General features: G+C 44.2%; 1 protein-coding gene across 3 annotated transcripts in view; it reads right to left on the reverse strand.

Annotated features, from left to right (window-relative positions):
- lmtk3 (lemur tyrosine kinase 3) overlaps positions 1–19,048 on the reverse strand; it is a 58,723-nt gene extending 39,675 nt beyond the window's left edge. For 2 of the 3 annotated variants that reach the window (XM_060921083.1, XM_060921081.1), the window contains exons 1-9: positions 18,632–19,048; positions 17,263–17,552; positions 16,006–16,037; positions 14,848–14,981; positions 14,371–14,506; positions 14,194–14,267; positions 10,374–10,492; positions 8,923–9,010; positions 2,246–2,394 (exon numbers count right to left, since the gene is read on the reverse strand). In XM_060921083.1, coding sequence (XP_060777066.1) covers positions 2,246–2,394; positions 8,923–9,010; positions 10,374–10,492; positions 14,194–14,267; positions 14,371–14,506; positions 14,848–14,981; positions 16,006–16,037; positions 17,263–17,552; positions 18,632–18,748 — 1,139 coding nt within the window. In that variant the 5' untranslated portion in view covers positions 18,749–19,048. The other variant, XM_060921084.1, reaches the window with a different exon arrangement.
- Positions 19,049–20,607: the final 1,559 nt, after the last annotated feature.

The raw sequence follows: 20,607 nt of genomic DNA on the forward strand, positions 1-20,607 counted from the left end.
ACCTTCAAATTAACTGCTAATCTTTGAGGTTCACATACTTTTGCCACTCACAGATATGTAATATTGGATCATTTTCCTCAAAAAATAAATAACCAAGTATAATATTTTTGTCTCGTTTGTTTAACTGGGTTCTCTTTATCTACTTTTAGGACTTGTGTGAAAATCTGATGATGTTTTAGGTCATATTTATGCAGAAATATAGACAATTCTAAAGGGTTCACAAACTTTCAAGCACCACTGTATAACTAAGATACACTGAAAAGAAAAGTAAGGCAGCTGCATATTATAAAGTTTAAATTTTGGCACTTTATTAAATGGACGACATTAAGATTAAAACATATTTAAAGGAAAAGAAAACTTAACTCGTACGTTTAAGTTTGCAGAAAGATTATGTACTTATAAACACATTCATGAAGAGAATTTAAGTGTCAAATGTAGCATAATTTCAAATAATAAAGATAAGCGTATTTGGCAGTGTGATGTCACGGTGAGCCTTTAACAAAATAATAATCCGGAACCTCCTTTTGTTAAATGGATCCCAGTGACATCACACTGCCAAAAATGCTTATGATGATTATTTGAAATTATGCTGTATTTGACACATTTGGACAACTTCACTTCGTGAGAATGTTTATAAGTACATAATCTTTCTGCAAACCCAAACTAATGAATTAAGTTTTCTACTCCTGTAAAGCAGATTAATTCTCCTTGGACACAGGAAGGACGTATCCTGTCAGTCAGCTCGAATAAAGCACAGAGGAGAGAGATGGTGAGAAGGAAGATCACAGGCCTGATCAATTCTGGCACTGAGAGAACGCTGGTGTAGACACTGTACTGCCAGTTGTCATCGTCGTGGCGGTGGACAGAGTAGTTGTGCTTTTTGAGCCAGTTGCAGAGATCAAAATTGACGATGTTTTCGTTGTCGCGACAGTCTGGTTTTGTGCGCCATCACTCACGTGGGTTTGTTGATGTTTAGTCAACCAATCTTTGATCGAAGCCATAATGATAATAGACTAGGCCAAACTTTTGTGATTAAAATCAGTCGGCTTTGTCCGTCTGGCGGGGGACAACATCGGCAGCCAATGAGATCGCTTATAATGAATCGGAAAATTCCAGGATGTCTGACATTTTTTTTCGAGATTACAGTTTGTTTTCCATCATACCATGTGGACGTATTACTTTGACAGAATCAACACAAACATTGGAAAAAAAGGCCGCTTGTTTAACACAAACATCAGTCAACATGTAAATGGATCTGTTATTTGCTCTCCTATGTATCTAGTTACTTGTGGGTAGGAAATGTAACGTATCGGTATAAATCTAAGCGTATCGGATTTTAACTAAAGCGACTAATGCCGCTTTTCCACTACCAACGCGGCTGAGTTGGGCTAAGCCGTGCCGTGCTGAGTCGAGCTGAGCGGGGCTGTTGGAGTTGCATTTCGACTACAACCGCACTGAACCGTGCTGGCTGGAAGTGGGTGGACACATTGGGTGGAGTTAGTGAAAGTGGGTGGACGTCACGTGATGTCGTTAGGCGGCGCAAACAGTGACATCAGTGAGCTTTTAAGCGGTAGTCTCACGACCCGAACAGTAAACAATAAACATGGAGGACATGGAGTCGTTAGTGTTGCTGGTCTTGGTGCTGTGGCTTGTTGTCACCGACAACGCCAACAGATACTGGCAAGAGCGTATAGATGAGGCGAGGCGCATAAGGCTTCAGAAATTCTCGTAATTCTTCTTCTTCCGGGTTTACGGTGTTTACAGATCCCAGCGTGCTCGCGGGGCGTGTGTGGGCGTGTGAGGACACTCCTCCTCACCAATCAGTGCACAGGGGAGTGTCTCCTCACGCCCCTAGCCCCACTCGGCTCGGTTTGGCTCGCTTCAGCCCTACTCCAAAACCGTGCGAGTTTTGGGTGCTGAGCAGGGCTGAAGCGAGCTGAGTCGTGCTGCTCTAAGGTAGTCGAAACGCGAGCCATGTCGGGCTGAAGTGAGCCGAAAAAGGGTAGTGGAAAAGGGCCATAAGCGTATCGGCAGGCAGAGCAAGCGTATCGGGCTTCGGGGAAAACCATGATACACGCTGTTAGAAATGACAAAAAACATGATAAAATGCTCTATAATGTGATGCTCCTGAGCTGCTGAGAGTCAGAAACGTCAAGTCAAACATTTCAGGCATGAAAGCAGTCCATTAAGTAGTCATCAGGACACAGAGTGTCTTTGGGTGCATCTGGGCTTCATTCATGCTCACCTGTGTATGTAGTTGTTCTCATGGAGGTGTAAAAGACCTGATGTAATCTCATATGCCATTCGCTGCAAGGTCAAAAGGTCGCGGTTCAAAAGGTCAGGGGTCATACCGTCCGACTTCCTCTGAGCTCTCAGATAACGCTTGAGATCGCCCTGGTAGCAAGATGTATTTAAAAAAACAAACAAACAAACAAATAAATAAATAAAACAAACTCCAACCTTATTTGCATACAACATGTGGTTACAGATTCCGAGACTACAAACAGTATTTCATCAAATTCCATTAAAAGTTCAAGGTGCACAATGTAGGATTTAGTAGCATCTAGTGGTGAGGGGGCAGATTGCAAGCAAGCGATGACCCCTCCCCAGAACCTCCGGTGGCCAGCAGGTGCAATCAGATCTGTCTGCAGAGCTGCAGTTTTACACCAACAGATGCACAACAGCAGTTTCATCCCAGTGGCTGTAGCCTGGCAAGCCAGACTAAATGTGAATATTTAGTCTGGCCTCGATCCGTAGACATTTCCGAAGCGGGTAGGAGGAACAACCCGCTGTCTTTCAAACTGTCTCTGTGCGTATAGGCCAAGCTCTGACCAATCAGCGCAACAGTGACTGTGACGTAGTCAGAGCGACAGAAAGCAGTGGGGGAGGCCTTGAAATAAATCATTTTTCAAAATGCGTATTAATTAATAAACAGGTTCTAGATATTAAGAAGTTTGGAGATAATGACCACAAGTTTGGAGTCTGTACCACATACACATTTTTTTCCAAGTGTTTTTCAAGGGTTTGCTTAAACTGTTTTTGAGAGTTTTTATTTAGTGGCATTTGGTGAAATAATTTCCCTTAAATTTAAAATAACGGGAAAATAAGAAACAATCAAAAAGTAATATGTTTCAAAGCTGTTTATTAATTCTTCGTACTGCACAAACTAGCCCCATCCTTTTGGCTACGAGCAGAGCCAGCTGGTTGATCAGACTTTTGCCATAGCCGATTGGCAAAACAGCGAAAACGTCCTTCTTGAAAAGGAATGAGCGGAGAGCCTCTTCCTGCTCATGTTTCAACGAAAACTCCAAGTCTAATTCTTCTAAAACTGATTCCAAAGCGGAGTCAAACGTGCGCTGTTCACTAGCCGTAGCCATCTTTCCTGTTGTGCTTTCTCCAGCGTCGCGCAGCTTTGTCGTCACTCCTGCAAAAGCCCGCCCAAAGAATCCAAACAAAAACCTTGCGTTGCGATTGGTGGGCACGATTTGATGCCCGGGGTGTTTTTGTTTATATGGTGCGAGGCTAGACCTACTCGCTAGGCAAAAATATTTCTGGCCGCTAGGCGGGTGGGTCTAGTTTACTAGGCTACAGTGGCTGTGCATGCATGGCTATGTTTGCTGTTTATCTTCGCGACTGTTACCAACGTTTCAATTGTTTTCGGTCGGTTTGCGATGAACTTGTGAGATAAAACTAAAATAAAACAAATCCTCTCATCTTCATCCTTACAGCGCTGGATTCAAGCTTGCAAAGACTTGAAACGTGAAAGGTGCTCTGCAGAGCCAATGTTTGGCTTGTCCATTCTGGGCCCATGTAGAAACTTGGGAGGTTCCGTGAAACAGGACCTGCTCCCTCCAGTGGTGCTTGAAAGTTTGTGAACCCTTTAGAATTTTCTATATTTCTGCATAAATATGACCTAAAACATCATCAGATTTTCACACAAGTCCTAAAAGTAGATAAAGAGAACCAAGCTAAACAAATGAGACAAAAATATTACACTTGGTCATTTATTTATTGAGGAAAATGATCCAATATTACATATCTGTGAGTGGCAAAAGTATGTGAACCTCTAGGATTAGCAGTTAATTTGAAGGTGAAATTCGAGTCAGGTGTTTTCAATCAATGGGATGACAATCAGGTGTGAGTGGGCACCCTGTTTTATTTAAAGAACAGGCATCTATCAAAGTCCGATCTTCACAACACATCTTTGTGGAAGTGTATCATGGCACGAACAAAGGAGATTTCTGAGGACCTCAGAAAAAGAATAGTTGATGCTCATCAGGTGGGAAAAGGTTACAAAACCATCTCTAAAAAGAGTTTGGACTCCACCAATCCACAGTCAGACAGATTGTGTACAAATGGAGGAAATTCAAGACCATTGTTACCCTCGCCAGGAGTGGTCCACCAACAAAGATCACTCCAAGAGCAAGGCGTGTAATAGTCTGCAAGGTCACAAAGGACCCCAGGGTAACTTCTAAGCAACTGAAGGCCTCTCTCACATTGGCTAATGTTAATGTTCATGAATCCACCATCAGGAGAACACTGAACAACAATGGTGTGCGTAGCAGGGTTGCAAGGAGAAAGCCACTGCTCTCCAAAAAGAACACTGCTGCTCATCTGCAGTTTGTTAAAGATCATGTGGACAAACCAGATGGCTATTGGAAAAATGTTTTGTTGACGGATGAGACCAAAATAGAACTTTTTGGCTTCAATGAGAAGCGTTGTTTGGAGAAAGGAAAACACTGCATTCCAGCATAAGAACCTTATCCCATCTGTGAAACATGGTGGTGGTAGTATGATGGTTTGGGCCTGTTTTGCTGCATCTGGGCCAGGACGGCTTGCCATCGTTGACAGAACAACGACTTCTGCATTATACCAGCGAAATCTAAAGGAAAATGTCAGGACATCTGTCCATGAACTGAATCTCAAGAGAAGGTGGGTCATGCAGCAAGACAACGACCCTAAGCGCACAAGTCGTTCTACCAAAGAATGGTTAAAGAAGAATAAAGTGAATGTTTTGGAATGGCCAAGTCAAAGTCCTGACCTTAATCCAATGGAAATGTTGTGGAAGGACCTGAAGCGAGCAGTTCATGTGAGGAAACCCACCAACATCCCAGAGTTGAAGCTGTTCTGTACGGAGGAACGGGCTAAAATTCCCCCAAGCCGGTGTGCAGGACTGATCAACAGTTACCGCAAACGTTTAGTTGCAGTTATTGCTGCACAAGGGGGTCACACCAGATACTGAAAGCAAAGGTTCACATACTTTTGCCACTCACAGATATGTAATATTGGATCATTTTCCTCACTAAATAAATGACCAAGTATAATATTTTTGTCTCATTTGTTTAACTGGGTTCTCTTTATCTACTTTTAGGACTTGTGTGAAAATCTGATGATGTTTTAGGTCATATTTACGCAGAAATATAGAAAATTCTAAAGGGTTCACAAACTTTCAAGCACCACTGTATCATCATGATATGAAGGGCTCATTCTAAGCTTACGAAAACACAAAGATTCATGATACACGAATGAAAACAATGATGAATACTATATTCCATTTCTGCTAATAGACCCCCTAAATCCTACATTTTGCACCTTTAATTGATACGTGTTTTCTGCATCTCCCATCTATACAGTTGTGGTCAGAAGTTTACATACAGTGACGTGAACGTCATCTTGGATATGACTGTCATGGCAATATTTGGGCTTTCAGTAATTTCTTTGAACTGTTCTTTTTCTGTGGCAGAATGATTGTACAGCATACATCTTTAATTAAAGCAACAACAACAACAAAAACTAGAATTTGGTGCACAAGTTTTCATTTTCTTTGGGTTTTCGGAAATCAACACAGGGTCAAAATTATACATACAGGGTCAAAAATTTACATACGCTGACTTAGATTATTAATTCCGAGGTGCTGAGACTTCCAAAATGTCTCTTATCTTGCCAAGGCTGAGGTCTCTTAACTTCCTGTTAGTGATCATGATTGACGACAGCTGGTCGCTTCTCTGTGCCTTCATAAAAAGGGGTTGTTTACAGCACTCATTGGATTGACCAACACACAGTAAAATGGGAAAGTCCAAGGAGCTCAGTGCAGATCTGAGAAAGAGGATCGCAGATGTACACAACTCCAGAACATCTCTTGGAGCCATTTCTAAACAACTGCAAATTCCAAGAGCAGTTCAAACAATTGTTTCCAAGTTATTGTGAGGTGTAGTCACTTTGCCAAGCCACTCTGCTTCAAGAAAACCCAAACTGTCACCCTCAGCTGAAAGGAAATTGGTTTGGAAGGTCAGGAACAACCTGGGAACCACCATGGCACAGTCCTGCCATGAACTGGAAGCTGATGGATCACTGTCTACAGTTCAGATCACCATGGACTAAGAGGCTGCTGTCCAAGAAATAACCCCCTGCTCCAAAACTGACGCCTTCAAGCTTAACTAAAGTTTGAAGCTGACCACACGGACAAAGAAAAAAGCCTTCTGGAGGAAAGCTGTATGGTCAGATGAGACAAAGATTGAGTTATTTGGCCACAATGACCACCATGTACAGAGACACACTGTAGCAGCTGGTGGTGGTGGTAGGATCATCATGCTCTGGGGCTGTTTTGCTGCCAGTGGAACTGGTTCATTGCACAAAGTGGATGGAATAATGAAGAAAGAGGACGACCTCAGAATTCTTCAGCATAAACCATCAGAAACTTGAACACGACTTGGGAGTTACAACAGGACAATGAACCAAACATGCATCAGAGCTGGTTGTGGAGAATAAAGCAGGCTAACGTTAAGCTTAAAACAAGCCCTGACTTCAACCCTGTTGAAAATATATGGACCGTGCTTATAAGTCGAGTCCATGCCAAGAAAAAAAAAATGTAATTGAACTCTACCAATTCTACCATGAAGAGTCATGAAATATCCAACCAGAATTCTGCCAGAAGCTTGTTCATGGTAAACAAAAATATTTGGTCAAGGTGAATCTTGCGAAGAGACATTTTACCCAAATATTACGTGTGCTATATGTACATTTTTGACCCTGTATTGATTTCAGAAAACCCAAAAAAATTTAAACTTGTGCACCAAATTCTAGTGATTTTTTTTTAAATTAAAGCTGTATGCTGTACAATCCTTCTGCCACAGAAAAAGAACAGTTCAAAGAAGTTAGTGAAAGCCCAAATACTGCCATGATCTTCATATCCAAGATGACATTCATGTCACTGTATGTAAACTTGTGACCACAACTGTATGCATATTTTACTACCCCAATTCCAAAAAAGTTGGGACGCTGTGTAAACTGGAAATAAAAACAAACAATGTTATTTGCAAAATCAAGGAAACCCTGTATTTCATTGAAAATAGTCCCAAGACAACATATCAAATGTTGAAACTGAGAAAATTTATCGTTTTTTGAAAAATATATCAAAAAGTTGGGACAGGGGCATGTTTCCCACTGTGTTGCATCACCTCTACTTTTAACACCAATCTGTAAACGCTTGGGAACTGAGGAGACCAACTGCTGTAGTTTTGAAAGAGAAATGTTGTCCCATTCTTGCCTGATGTCCAATTTCAGTTGCTTAGCAGTTTGGCGTCTCCTTTGTTGTATTTTGTACTTCATAATGCACCAAATGTTTTAAATGTGAGACAGGTCTGGACTGCAGGCAGGCCAGTTTAGCACCCGGACTCTTTTACTACGGAGCCATGCAGTTTTAATGTGTGTAGAAAGCAGTTTGGCACTGTCTTGCTGAAAGAAGGAAGGCCTTCCCTGAAAAAGATTTTGTCTGGATGGCAGCATATTGCTCTGAAACGTGTTTATATCTTTCATCATTAATGATACCTTCCCAGATGTACAAGTTACCCATGTCATGTGCACTAATGCACTCTCATACCATCACAGACGCTGGCTTTTGAACTGCGCACTGATGATAAGCCGGATGGTCCCTCTCCTCTTTAGCCTGGAGGACGTGGTGTCCGTGATTTCTAAAAAGAATTTCTACTTTTGATTCGTCAGACCTCGGGACAGTTTTCCGCTTCGCCTCAGTCCATCGTAAAAGAGCTCGGACCCAGAGAAGGCGGCGTTGTTTCTGGATATTGTTTATATCTGGTTTTAACTTGCATTTGTGGATGCAGTAATGAACTCTTTTCACAGATGATGGTTTTCTGAAGTGTTCCTGAACCCATACAGTGATTTCCACTACAGACACGTGTCTGCTTTTAATGCAGTGTCACCTGAGGGCCTGAAGATCACAGGCATCCAGTGTCAGTTTGCAGCCTTGTCTCTTGCATACAGAGATTTCTCCAGATTCTCTGAATCTTTTACTGATATTATGGACCATAGATGATGTGGTCCACAAATTCTTTGCAGTTTTACATTGAGAATGTTTCGTTATTCTTAAAATCGTTGCACTGTTTGCCCACGCAGTCTTTCACAGAACGGTGAACCCCACCCCATCTTTACTTTTGAGAGACTCCGCATCTCTGGGATGCTCTTTTTATTTCCAATTATATTACTGACCTGTTGTCAATTAACCTAATTATTATGATTTTTTTTTTAAGCATGACACAGCTTTTTTTAGTCTTTTGTTGCCCCTGTCCCAACTTTTCTGAAACGTGTTGCTGATATCAAATTCAAAACGAGCATGTGTGTTTCAAAAAACAATAAAATCTCAATTTCAACATTTGATATGTTGCCTTTGTACTATTTTCAATGAAATATAGGGTTTCCATGATTTGCAAATCTTTACATTCTGTTTTTATTTTCAGTGGACAGAGCGTCCCGACTTTTTTTTGTAATCGGAGTCGTACGTCTAAAAATACGACCTTTTTCAGTTCTGGTTCAGAATGTAAGAGTTCAGCAGCGTTTCTACAGTGTGTTATAATTGTCTGAGAACAGATCGGATTGATAGGTGGGAGACGGAAGCTTCGCTCTCACCAGCTGGCAGAACTCCATCACCAGCAGATAAGGAATACTCTCACTGCACTGACCCAAACACTGCAGGATGTTGGGGTGGTGGAGACTCCTGTGGGTCCGCAAAAGGGAGACCGAGCGAGAGACAGAGAGAGAGAGAGAGATGTCTATAGTATATAGGTCATTTATGCTGAGTGTTCAGTAACCCAGTTATAACAATAATGCACTTGATACATCTCACACAGTCATACGGCGCTGTATAAATTTCACATTACCTTTGAGCAATCACATAACAACTGAAATCTGATGAGGTATTGTGTTAAAATAAGCAGTTATGAGAATCACAATACATGACAACACCACACACTACACTCCCAAGAGTTATTGAATAACCATGAGTACTTATGGTTCCGATAAAACAAATAGAAAGACATGGAAATGGAGATATCATATCGGAGAATTTTTTATCAAAAAAAGTTGTCGGAAAATATTTTAGTCACTTCATTCAGCTGATATATTCTGTCCGTGAATACCATTTTGTCCCCGTTGCATGAGCGCTACCAAATGGGGAGGGTCACAGAGCGGAGTTACACACTCGTAGGAAAGCACTATCCACCCTCTTCTGCATACATGAGCTCACAGACACAGGAGGTGCTTTAATGGACTGCAAAGAGAGAGACAGAGTACTGTATGCCATCCTTCCCACCCAGACAGCACGGATGTCTCCGGCTAAACTGTCGCAGTTTCAGTCCTTGAGTCTGTTTCGCATGTTTTGTTTCATAACAGGTGACGTAAAAATTCTAACTCGCGCTCAATCTCAGCAGGCATACTCGCGACTCTGGGTAAAAAGAGCAGTTGCTAAGAGAACTGCTGATGCAATGGAGGAAAAGGAGTCATTCATTCTATGACACGGACATGATTTGAATGTGGAATTACTTTGAGGACTGAATATTCTTTTTCTCAGGTTTGCACAGGCTTGAATAAAATATCAACGTGGACTGTGGAACTCGTGCAGGTAAAGGCTGAGCAATGTGTAATGGCGCCACATTTATGCTGGATATTTTATTCGGTTTTCGAAAGTGAAACGCCTGCGATGCATCAAAGCATCGTCCGACGTAACGCAAGATCCTTCCAAGGTCTCCAGGCAGACGGCGCGAGACCTGACGCGCTTCCTGCTGCATGGGAAATCGTCTCCTCGTCATCCTAGGCTAAAGAAATTGCATTTCATTTCATATTTAGGGAATTTCTAAAAATAGTGCCTGACGAGCTGTGACGTCCCCATCACTTTCCTTAAATGGTCACGGCTGCTTCTCCATGTAAATTTATTCTGATCGTTTTGCTCTATTGCCTCACTGGTTTCTGTTATTTATATATCCCATTGCCTTGACAAGATGAGGAAGTCTTGTCTTTGTCTGCATTTCCTTCTGTTGAGCTTTCACAGGCTTTGAGCCTGAGCCCCTGAACAGTGTTCTCACCTGTACGGCTCGGCCTCAGCCAGGAACTTACGCTGCTCCAGAGGACTGGCACTGACCTTCAGCTCTTTAACCACCACCTGAGAGGGGCTGCAGTCACACAGCACTTCAGTCAAGATCACCTGAGAGAGAGAGAGAGAGAGAGAGAGAGAGACACACAGACATAAGAGACAGAGAGAGCACGACAGACAGACACACAGAGAGAGAGAGCGGCAGACAGAGACACAGAAAGAGAGCGACAGACAGACACAGAGAGAGAGAGAGAGAAAGCACGACAGACAGACAGACAGACAAGAGAGAGAGAGAGAGAGAGAGAGAGAGAGAGAGAGAAAACACAACAGACAGACATGCAGAGAGAGAGAGACAGCGGGACAGACAGACACAGAGAGAGAGAGAGAGACAGCGCGACAGACAGACACACAGAGAGAGAGAGACAGCGCGACAGACAGACACACACAGAGAGAGAGACAGCGCGACAGACAGACACACACAGAGAGAGAGACAGCGCGACAGACAGACACACACAGAGAGAGAGACAGCGCGACAGACAGACACACACAGAGAGAGAGACAGCGCGACAGACAGACACACAGAGAGAGAGAGACAGCGCGACAGACAGACACACACAGAGAGAGAGACAGCACGACAGACAGACACACACAGAGACAGACAGCGCGACAGACAGACACACACAGAGAGAGAGACAGCACGACAGACAGACACACACAGAGAGAGAGACAGCGCGACAGACAGACACACACAGAGAGAGAGACAGCGCGACAGACAGACACACACAGAGAGAGAGACAGCGCGACAGACAGACACACACAGAGAGAGAGACAGCGCGACAGACAGACACACAGAGAGAGAGAGAGAGACAGCGCGACAGACAGACACAGAGAGAGAGAGAGAGACAGCGCGACAGACAGACACACAGAGAGAGAGAGAGACAGCGCGACAGACAGACACACACAGACACACAGAGAGAGAGAGAGACAGCGCGACAGACAGACACACAGAGAGAGAGACACAGCGTGACAGACAGACACACACAGAGAGAGAGAGACAGCACGACAGACAGACACACACAGAGAGAGAGACAGCGCGACAGACAGACACACACAGAGAGAGAGACAGCGCGACAGACAGACACACACAGAGAGAGACAGCGTGACAGACAGACACACACAGAGAGAGACAGCATGACAGACAGACACAGAGAGAGAGACAGCGCGACAGACAGACACACAGAGAGAGAGACAGCGTGACAGACACACAGAGAGAGAGACAGCGTGACAGACAGACACACAGAGAGAGAGAGAGAGAGAGAGAGAGCGCAACAGACAGAGACACAGAGAGAGAGCGCGGCAGACAGAGACACAGAGAGAGAGCGACAGACAGACACAGAGAGAGAGAAAGCACGACAGACAGACAGACAGAGAGAGAGAGAACGCGACAGACAGACACGCAGAGAGAGAGAGACAGCGCGACAGACAGACACACACAGAGAGAGAGACAGCGCGACAGACAGACACACAGAGACAGCGCAACAGACAGACAGACACACAGAGACAGCGCGACAGACAGACAGACACACAGAGACAGCGCGACAGACAGACAGACACACAGAGACAGCGCGACAGACAGACAGACACACAGAGACAGCGCGACAGACAGACACACACACAGAGACAGCGCGACAGACAGACACACACACAGAGACAGCGCGACAGACAGACACACACAGAGACAGCGCGACAGACAGACACACACACAGAGAGAGAGACAGCGCGACAGACAGACACACACACAGAGAGAGAGACAGTGCGACAGACAGACACACACACAGAGAGAGAGACAGCGCGACAGACAGACACACACACAGAGAGAGAGACAGCGTGACAGACAGACACACACACAGAGAGAGAGACAGCGCGACAGACAGACACACACACAGAGAGAGAGACAGCGCGAAAGACAGACACACACAGAGAGAGAGACAGCGCGACAGACACACACAGAGAGACAGCACGACAGACAGACACACAGAGAGAGAGAGAGACAGCGCGACAGACAGACACACACAGAGAGAGAGAGACAGCGCGACAGACAGACACACACAAAGAGAGACAGCGCGACAGACAGACACAGAGAGAGAGAGAGAGAGACAGCGCGACAGACAGACACACACACAGAGAGAGAGACAGCGCGACAGACAGACACACACACAGAGAGAGAGACAGCGCGAAAGACAGACACACACACAGAGAGAGAGACAGCGCGAAAGACAGACACACACAGAGAGAGAGACAGCGCGACAGACAGACACACACAGAGAGACAGCACGACAGACAGACACACAGAGAGAGAGACAGCGCGACAGACAGACACACAGAGAGAGAGAGACAGCGCGACAGACAGACACACACAAAGAGAGACAGCGCGACAGACAGACACACAGAGAGAGAGAGACAGCGCGACAGACAGACACACACAAAGAGAGACAGCGCGACAGACAGACACAGAGAGAGAGAGACAGCGCGACAGACAGACACACACACAGAGAGAGAGACAGCGCGACAGACAGACACACACACAGAGAGAGAGACAGCGCGACAGACAGACACACACAGAGAGACAGCACGACAGACAGACACACAGAGAGAGAGAGAGACAGCGCGACAGACAGACACACACAGAGAGAGAGAGACAGCGCGACAGACAGACACACACAAAGAGAGAGACAGCGCGACAGACAGACACACACAAAGAGAGACAGCGCGACAGACAGACACAGAGAGAGAGAGAGCGCGACAGACAGAGAGAGAGAGAGCGACAGACAGACAGAGAGAGAGAGAGCGACAGACAGACACAGAGAGAGAGACATCGAGAGAGACACAGACATCGAAACACAGAGAGAGATATGGAGAGAGAGAGACAGACAGAGAGACAGACAGACGCCGTCGAGTCTACCTAAGACGGTGTATATTTGTCGGAAGCATTTTCCTGAGGAATGTTTCCACAACTTGGGACAGTACAGGGCAGGTTTTGCACATCAACTGTCACTGAAGCCTGGGTCCGTACCAAGCATCCCTGCCGCATCAGCAACAAACACCGAACAAGTAAGTGTATAACTGGTCATTTTGCCGTGTTTTAAAATCGGTGCGTTAGCCTAGCAATGGCTACATTAGCTGTGCAGCTAACCTCTTCCTGCAGTTAGCCAGGTACTCTGCGCTACAAAACTAAAGAGCATGCAGCATGCTCTGTTAAACTGAGTTTAGTCTGGAAATTGACTGTAACTTATGAGCTTATGTTTGACTATTGCTCCGCAATGCATGTCTTCTGTTGGATAAGCGATATGTTGCTGTAGTTGCTGCTTCTATCCTCTTTGGTTATGGAGTGCGTGTTCAAGCCTAGGGTATTATACGTTCGTAAACTACCACTCCGAACACTCTCACTCTCTGTTCTCTGTGTCACGTTGAGTTTACGAAAGGAGTCCGAGGGAGAACGGGGTTTTGTCTTAGCAGCGTGGCTACAGGCGCTGATAGCAGCGAGTATGTGTGTGCGCAGCTTGGTCAAGCCCCTCCCCCCATGGCCCGCCCCCACCCTCTACCCTTCCCCGCCTCCTGCTTCTCATTAGCAAAACGACGCACTGGGAAAAGCGCTGAAATGGGGCTTTCTCCCAGGAGGCTATATTTACGTGCCGAGGGTTCATTTCGAGAAAGGCTGCGGATATAACATCCGGAAGCCTCCACGAGCCCGTTTAAAGCATCAACAAACCACCATGCCATGGGACCTTTAAAATATCATGAACGTGACGTACCTTTCCAAACCAGCCGTTTCCGATCTCTTGCAGGTAGTTGAGAGTGTGTCTGCGAAAACACTGTGTACTCGACCCTGTGCACATAAATCTGTGTGTTACGTTGTACATCTGATATTATTTATGCCTTGTGTAGTGATTATGATGTGTGATACGGGCTGTGTGTGTGTGTGTGTTCACCTGTGCCATTAGGCAGCACTGAGCATGCTCTGTCTCGCAGAGGAAGTGTGTAAACCTCAGGCAGAGACACGCACGAGGACACACTGTCCTCAGGAACGGGACTGGAACATTCTTCACCATCAGCATTATCAAACTCCTGAGAGAGAGAGCGAGAGAGATGGAATGAGACAGATAATAAGACAGAGAATGAGACAGCAAGATGCAGAGCATGAGAGAGAGCGAGACAGAAACAGGTCGAGTAAGACAATGAGAGATAGAGAGTGAGACAGGAGAGAAGAGAAAAGGGTGAAACAGAGTGAGAAAGACGTACAGAGAGAAATACAGGGAGCAAAAAAAGTGAGACAGATGGGTCAGAGATAGGTAAAGTGTAAGAAAAAGACACACAGAGGGAGAAATCAAGACTCGAGAAAAGCTAAACTGATGAAGAAACTGTTTGTTAAAAATGTGAAAATATGAAAAACTGTATGTGAGACTCACGTTGAAGCCGACGCTACCTCTCTTACAGCACAGACAGGTGAGGAGCAGCAGGATGAATGAGACGAGGCCTGAGCAGGAGACCAGGATGACCACGTAGGCTGGAGGAGAGAGAGACACGTCCCGCGAGAAAGACACTGCGACAAGGACAACAGACAGACAGACAGAGACACGGCGAGAGAGAAAAAGAGTGAAATAAAGCAAAAAAAAGCAACTCAAATGGGAAAGATGGGAGAAAGACAGGAGAAGAAGGAGAAGACAGAAAAGAGAAGGGAAAAGAAAGCAATTAACAGCAGAGGAGAGAAAATGAAAGGGAAAAATGAAAAATGGGGGCAGACGAAGGGACAAATTAAGGACATTAGAAAGGAAAGAGAGCAGCAGAAAGGAGATAAAGAAGAGGAGGAAAGAAGAGATTTGGCAGTTAACTACACATATCCATCCCAATACTGTCAAGGTACAAATCAGATCATGAAATGAGAGAAGAGAAAAAAATACAAGAGAGAGAGAGGATGCATATTATTCCTTTTTGGGAAACGTCACTGAGAAGGGAGAGGAGAGTTAAGGTTAGCACTTAGAATTAACGTTCAGAACAGAAGACAGGAAGTGCCCAATGAAGTGTGCTCATTGGCGAGCTGGTGAGAGAAGGAAGGAGAAGCGGAGGAGATCAGAACAGAGCCGGAGGTTAGGAGGAAAAATCACAGGTTAGAGTTTAGGGAAGTGAAGGAGCTGGAAAAAAGCCATCATACGAGACAGACAGTCCGTGTGGTGGTCACTGAGAGGGGCAGGACACTATCGGGTCGGTACTGGGCCTGTGTCTGGGAGGAGAGCGGACGGCTGTGTCCCAAACGCTGGCATCTCATGCAAGGCACTTGGCTAAATAAGCTAATATTTTGCATCATTTTAGTATTTATTACACACGTTACGTTTTGTCACATAACATGTCCGTCACAGTGCATTGCTGGAAATACACCGCTGACAATAAAATAACCTCGACGTGTTCTCGAGTTCCTTGAAATGACGACGTTCTAGTTCTCATATCTGCACTCCGTATCTCGTAAACGCGAGAGTTTGGGACTGAGCCAAAGATTCACTCAGATTATGGAAGATACCAAGTGAGAAAGGGGGAGGATTGTTTTTTTGTTTTTTTTTTTAAATGAGTACCTCTGCTGGCTTGTGTATGCAGACTGAACCATCTGTGGAAGAGAGAAGGGAAGGGTGCATGGGGGTTAAAATTAAAACTTCAGAATGGAAATTTCACTCACACACACACACAAGCATACGAGTCATCATTAAACTCATAAATAAATCTTGAACTTTCGAAGAAAAATAAAATAGTTTGTAACTGTACCATAGATAGATAGACAGATAGATAGAGCTTGGAGGTGAGACACTACAAGTGAACATGGTTATTAAAAAAAAAAAAAAAAAAACCTGATTGTTGATCTTACAACAAGTATCATTTTTTTGTTTTGGAACTTTGTCAAAAACTGTCATTTCTTTATGCAAATGAGGTTTATTCAAATTCAACTCGCATACATTTGCATCCTTAACACATCCAGGAATGTATTTTACATATATTTGTCAAATATAATTTATACGTCCTGTATATTTTATACAATATATCCTGTATATCATAATGATACAAATAATGTTCAGTGAGTGATGAAATGGCATCATTGGGAAGTGGGCGGAGCTTAAATCGTCAAAGTTCAGTGGAATGCGGTGGGACAAAAACGGTGATTTATTATTTTTTTTTTTTTTCCACTGGAAATTTTAAAGACCTCATGGACACAAACCCAGTCATTTCTTACAAAAAAAAAAACTGTTCATAAAAACGTCGATACGATACAACAAAGCGGAAATAGAATTTTTTCTGAAATGATTCTGATGCTGAATGTACACAAAACACTGGGGGGGGGGGGGGGGGGGAGAGGAGGAGAGGGGGTCTGTCAAAATAGCACACAGTGCGCATGCGCGACGTGGCGTCCTCTTCTCAGCGGTACAACATTACAAATAAATAAATAAATAAATAAATAGAACCACCACAGAACATGCTTACCATTTTGTGGAAATTTTAAAAAAGAAGCCTTTTTTAAAATATATATATCATAAATAATAGTGGAAAAAATATCGTCGATATTAGTAATAGACTGTTAATAAACTATATGTTTCAAACAAACCCAAGTTCTGGCTGAATGATAAAGCTGAAGCTCCACAGAACATGTCTGCCCTTTCATATTTATTACAGCTAAGCTAATTAGCATCTTTTAGCACAACAACAACAACAACAACAACAACCTGATCACTGTGGTGAAATGGGACGAGATACCGACTCCAGTGAAATATAAATGTATTTATATTTATATTTACACCGTGTGAAGGCTGTTTATCACTCAGTAATCTGACCGACCCTCTTACCTTGTGGCTGCGGGGCTCCGTGAGCTCTGTCCGGGAGAAAGCCCGACCCGAGCCCCGCTAGCAGCATCACCCAGCTCCGTGTTAGCATCGCAGCGATGGCGGCAGCATCCGAGCGGCAACTGTCCTACCTTTTTTCTCTTCCCCCTTTTCTTTCTTCTCTCGGTGTGCTGTTTTCCTTTTCCTGCTCCCTCCTCCGTCAGTGAGATTATTTTTTTTTTCTTTTGTGCTCCTCTTATCCGTGCGCCAGCACCATCCTCAGCATCACCGCGTCCGCCTTCATCTTTAATTATCTCATTTTAAAAACAGAGAACAACAATCATCTAAATCGCAGATTAATTTCGGTCCTCGGTGTCCCTCACTCTCGGGTCTCAGCCGTTTCTGGGTCTCATACTGTCTGTCTGTTATTTTCCGTTATTCTCCGCCTGTCTAGAGAGAGGCGCGCGCGAGAGACGCTCTTCGGGGTCGCGTGCGTGCGTGCTTGCGTGTCTGCGCGCGTGCGTGAACTCGCTGGTCTTTCAGATCACATTATTAATTATTATTATTATTATTATTATTATTATTATTATTGACAGCACCGTTATTGTGCAATATATAAATGTTTTAAAAAAAAAAAAGAATGAGCGCGCGGACAAGCTGAGCGTCCTGTAACCGACTCCTTTGTCTGCCATAGAACTGACTGGGGGGGAAAAACAATGCGCGCGACCTTGTTCTCCTCAACAACGGCGCGTGCTCATGATGGAGACATATTTAAAATTTGAACAAGCCGCGCGCGCAGCTACGAAGCAACGGTTTGTCAAAAAAAACCCCGATAAATCCCAGGCACGATAAACATCACGATACCAGAGCGCATGAATCGACTCTGATGGCGATAATATCGAACCTGCTACGATAACGCAATTCATAAAGTGACGATATTTGACTACAACTTAGTTATGGAACAGCCTTCCAAGTAGTGTTCGGGAATCAGACACAGCCTCAGTGTTTAAAGGTCCCATGGCATGAAATTTTCACTTTCTGAGGTTTTTTAACGTTAAAATGAGTTCCTCTGACCTTCTTAAGTCACCCCAGTGGCTAGAAATTTCATAATGTGTAAACCAAACTATGCCCAACATTTGAGAATGGCACGTCAAAACCAGGGCTTTGAACCAGAATTTTTTTCCTATTGGTTCGTTCCGAACAGATACGGAATTTTAACGTTTCCGGTTTTGGGTTCCACCATTAACTAGAAGTCCCAGACAGGGGCCATTTGGCCTTTTTACCTAGAAAACCCACAAGAGGGCCAATTGGCCCCAAGTCCTCCCTGTAGACATTCATTTTGTTATGGAAATGTGGCTGTTAGTTACCTTACAGCTTAGAAATGAAATCTTACAATGCCTGTTGAATGTTGAATCTCTGCATCTTCGTTCCTTGGAGAGGAGCTTCTTTCACCACAAAATTCTTGAGGGAACTGAAGCGATAGTCCATGTGCACTGAGGTATTTATCCATCAAACAATTGTCTGGTTGCAGTCACATGAGTCGTTATGGTCACATGGGACATTCACATGTTCACATTTTAGAATAGAATGTGTTTTTATTCCTCATTCTCACATTCACACAGAAGTAGCCAACATGACTTCACCACTGAAGTGTGAAGTGTGTGAAATGTGACCTCCTCACCCCACAAACTGCCACTAACAGCCTCATTACCATAACAAAATGAGTGATTAGTGTATTGGGGAAAAGCGGTCGGGCCAAATGGCCCCTATGTGGGTCTTCTAGGTAGACAGAAAAATGCTGGGACTTCTGGTGTTAAATAGACGTTCCCGAACCGGTTAGAACAAAAAAATTTCGTTCCCGGAACGGTTAATTACGTTCCCTGTCAGCTGTTTAACAAATGGCTATAAAATTATGTCTCTGTCTCATCCAGCTTAAGCCAAATGTAGGCTAATTCTATTACAACCTTCATTAAATAAGACAAGAAATAATTCAAAACAATTATTATTTCAAATGTTGGCGATTTGGATTCTCAGTATGTCTTCCCATCTACACAAACAGAAAAAGTGGCAAAAATGAAAGAGAATTCGTTTAGTGTGTTACCAAAGGCTAGTCAGGCCCTATAGAGGGCTACCGCATGACATCACCGCGCCACGAGATTTTGTTAGGCGCCATATTGGAAGACCAAGTACACATCTATGCAAGTACATACATTCATAAAACAAACTACACCTGAAATGTAGCCAGGGCCGGTTCTGCCCTAATCTGGACCCGGGTGCAACATCGCGCAACCCCCCCCCCCCCCCCAAAAAAAACACCAGTCTAAATCAGGACAACCATCACATAACTATAAACATTTTATATCAACTATTTTAACTAAATGGGCTATAATAAATAAGCCTGCAGGCAGCCACGGCGGGCTGCCTCAGAAAAGTAACCATTTGTCCTACCTTAAAGCTCGTTTTGCATTTTCTGCCTCCTTTTTTGTATTTTCGACCCTCCGTTTATTTTCTTTCCTTTTCTGAAAACCCGATTTGTGTCCAGACATTTTGTTCTGCTACCAACGAACTAACTCGTCAGGTCTCGTCTCTCGAGCCCGCGATGATTCCCATGGGAAGGGCAACAACTGATACATTTTTACAAACAGCCAATAGGGAGGTTGCAACGTTCAGGCTCTTCTTTGCTCAGACACTCAGTAATGGAGACGTGATAGCAGTCCACCTTCCCGCTCTCTCCATTCAGTCAGCGAACGTCACACAGGAAGTGAACCCCAGCGGGTCATAGAAACTTGTGCAGGAGAAGAATGACTTTTTTATTTGTAGGCTACAGAAACTTTGAGGAACGAAATAAAAACCGGTATTAACCGGTTACCATTATTTTTAATAAGCGTTTCTGTTCCAGAACATAAAAAATAATAAAGTTTCTGGTTTCGTTTCTGTTCCATGTGAAATAGAAAAAGTTCCCGGTTTTCGTTCCTTGAACCGGTTCAAAGCCCTGGTCAAAACGGCGCGTTGATAAACTCTTCCCTTTACTACGTCAGCAAGGGAGATGATCCCCACGCCCCCCCTCTGGATTCCCACCCACTGTATGAATTGCCCGCCCAGTTGTAGTGAGGAGACCATAGAGGACACAACAACATGGCATCACTTAAGCGAGTGAAACATGGAAATTGCACTGTACATGGATGTGACAACACAGAAAGGAGTCTGTTTTTACTGCCGACGGGAGAGCCCCTGAAGACGCAGTGGCTTAATTTTATTTACTCCAATAATACGCAGTCGAGTCTACCTAAGACGGTGTATGTTTGTCGGAAGCATTTTCCTGATGAATGTTTCCACAACTTGGGACAGTACAGGGCAGGTTTTGCACAT

This window comes from Neoarius graeffei, chromosome 5, assembly GCF_027579695.1.
Source record: "Neoarius graeffei isolate fNeoGra1 chromosome 5, fNeoGra1.pri, whole genome shotgun sequence".
Classification (NCBI taxonomy): Eukaryota; Metazoa; Chordata; class Actinopteri; order Siluriformes; family Ariidae; genus Neoarius; species Neoarius graeffei.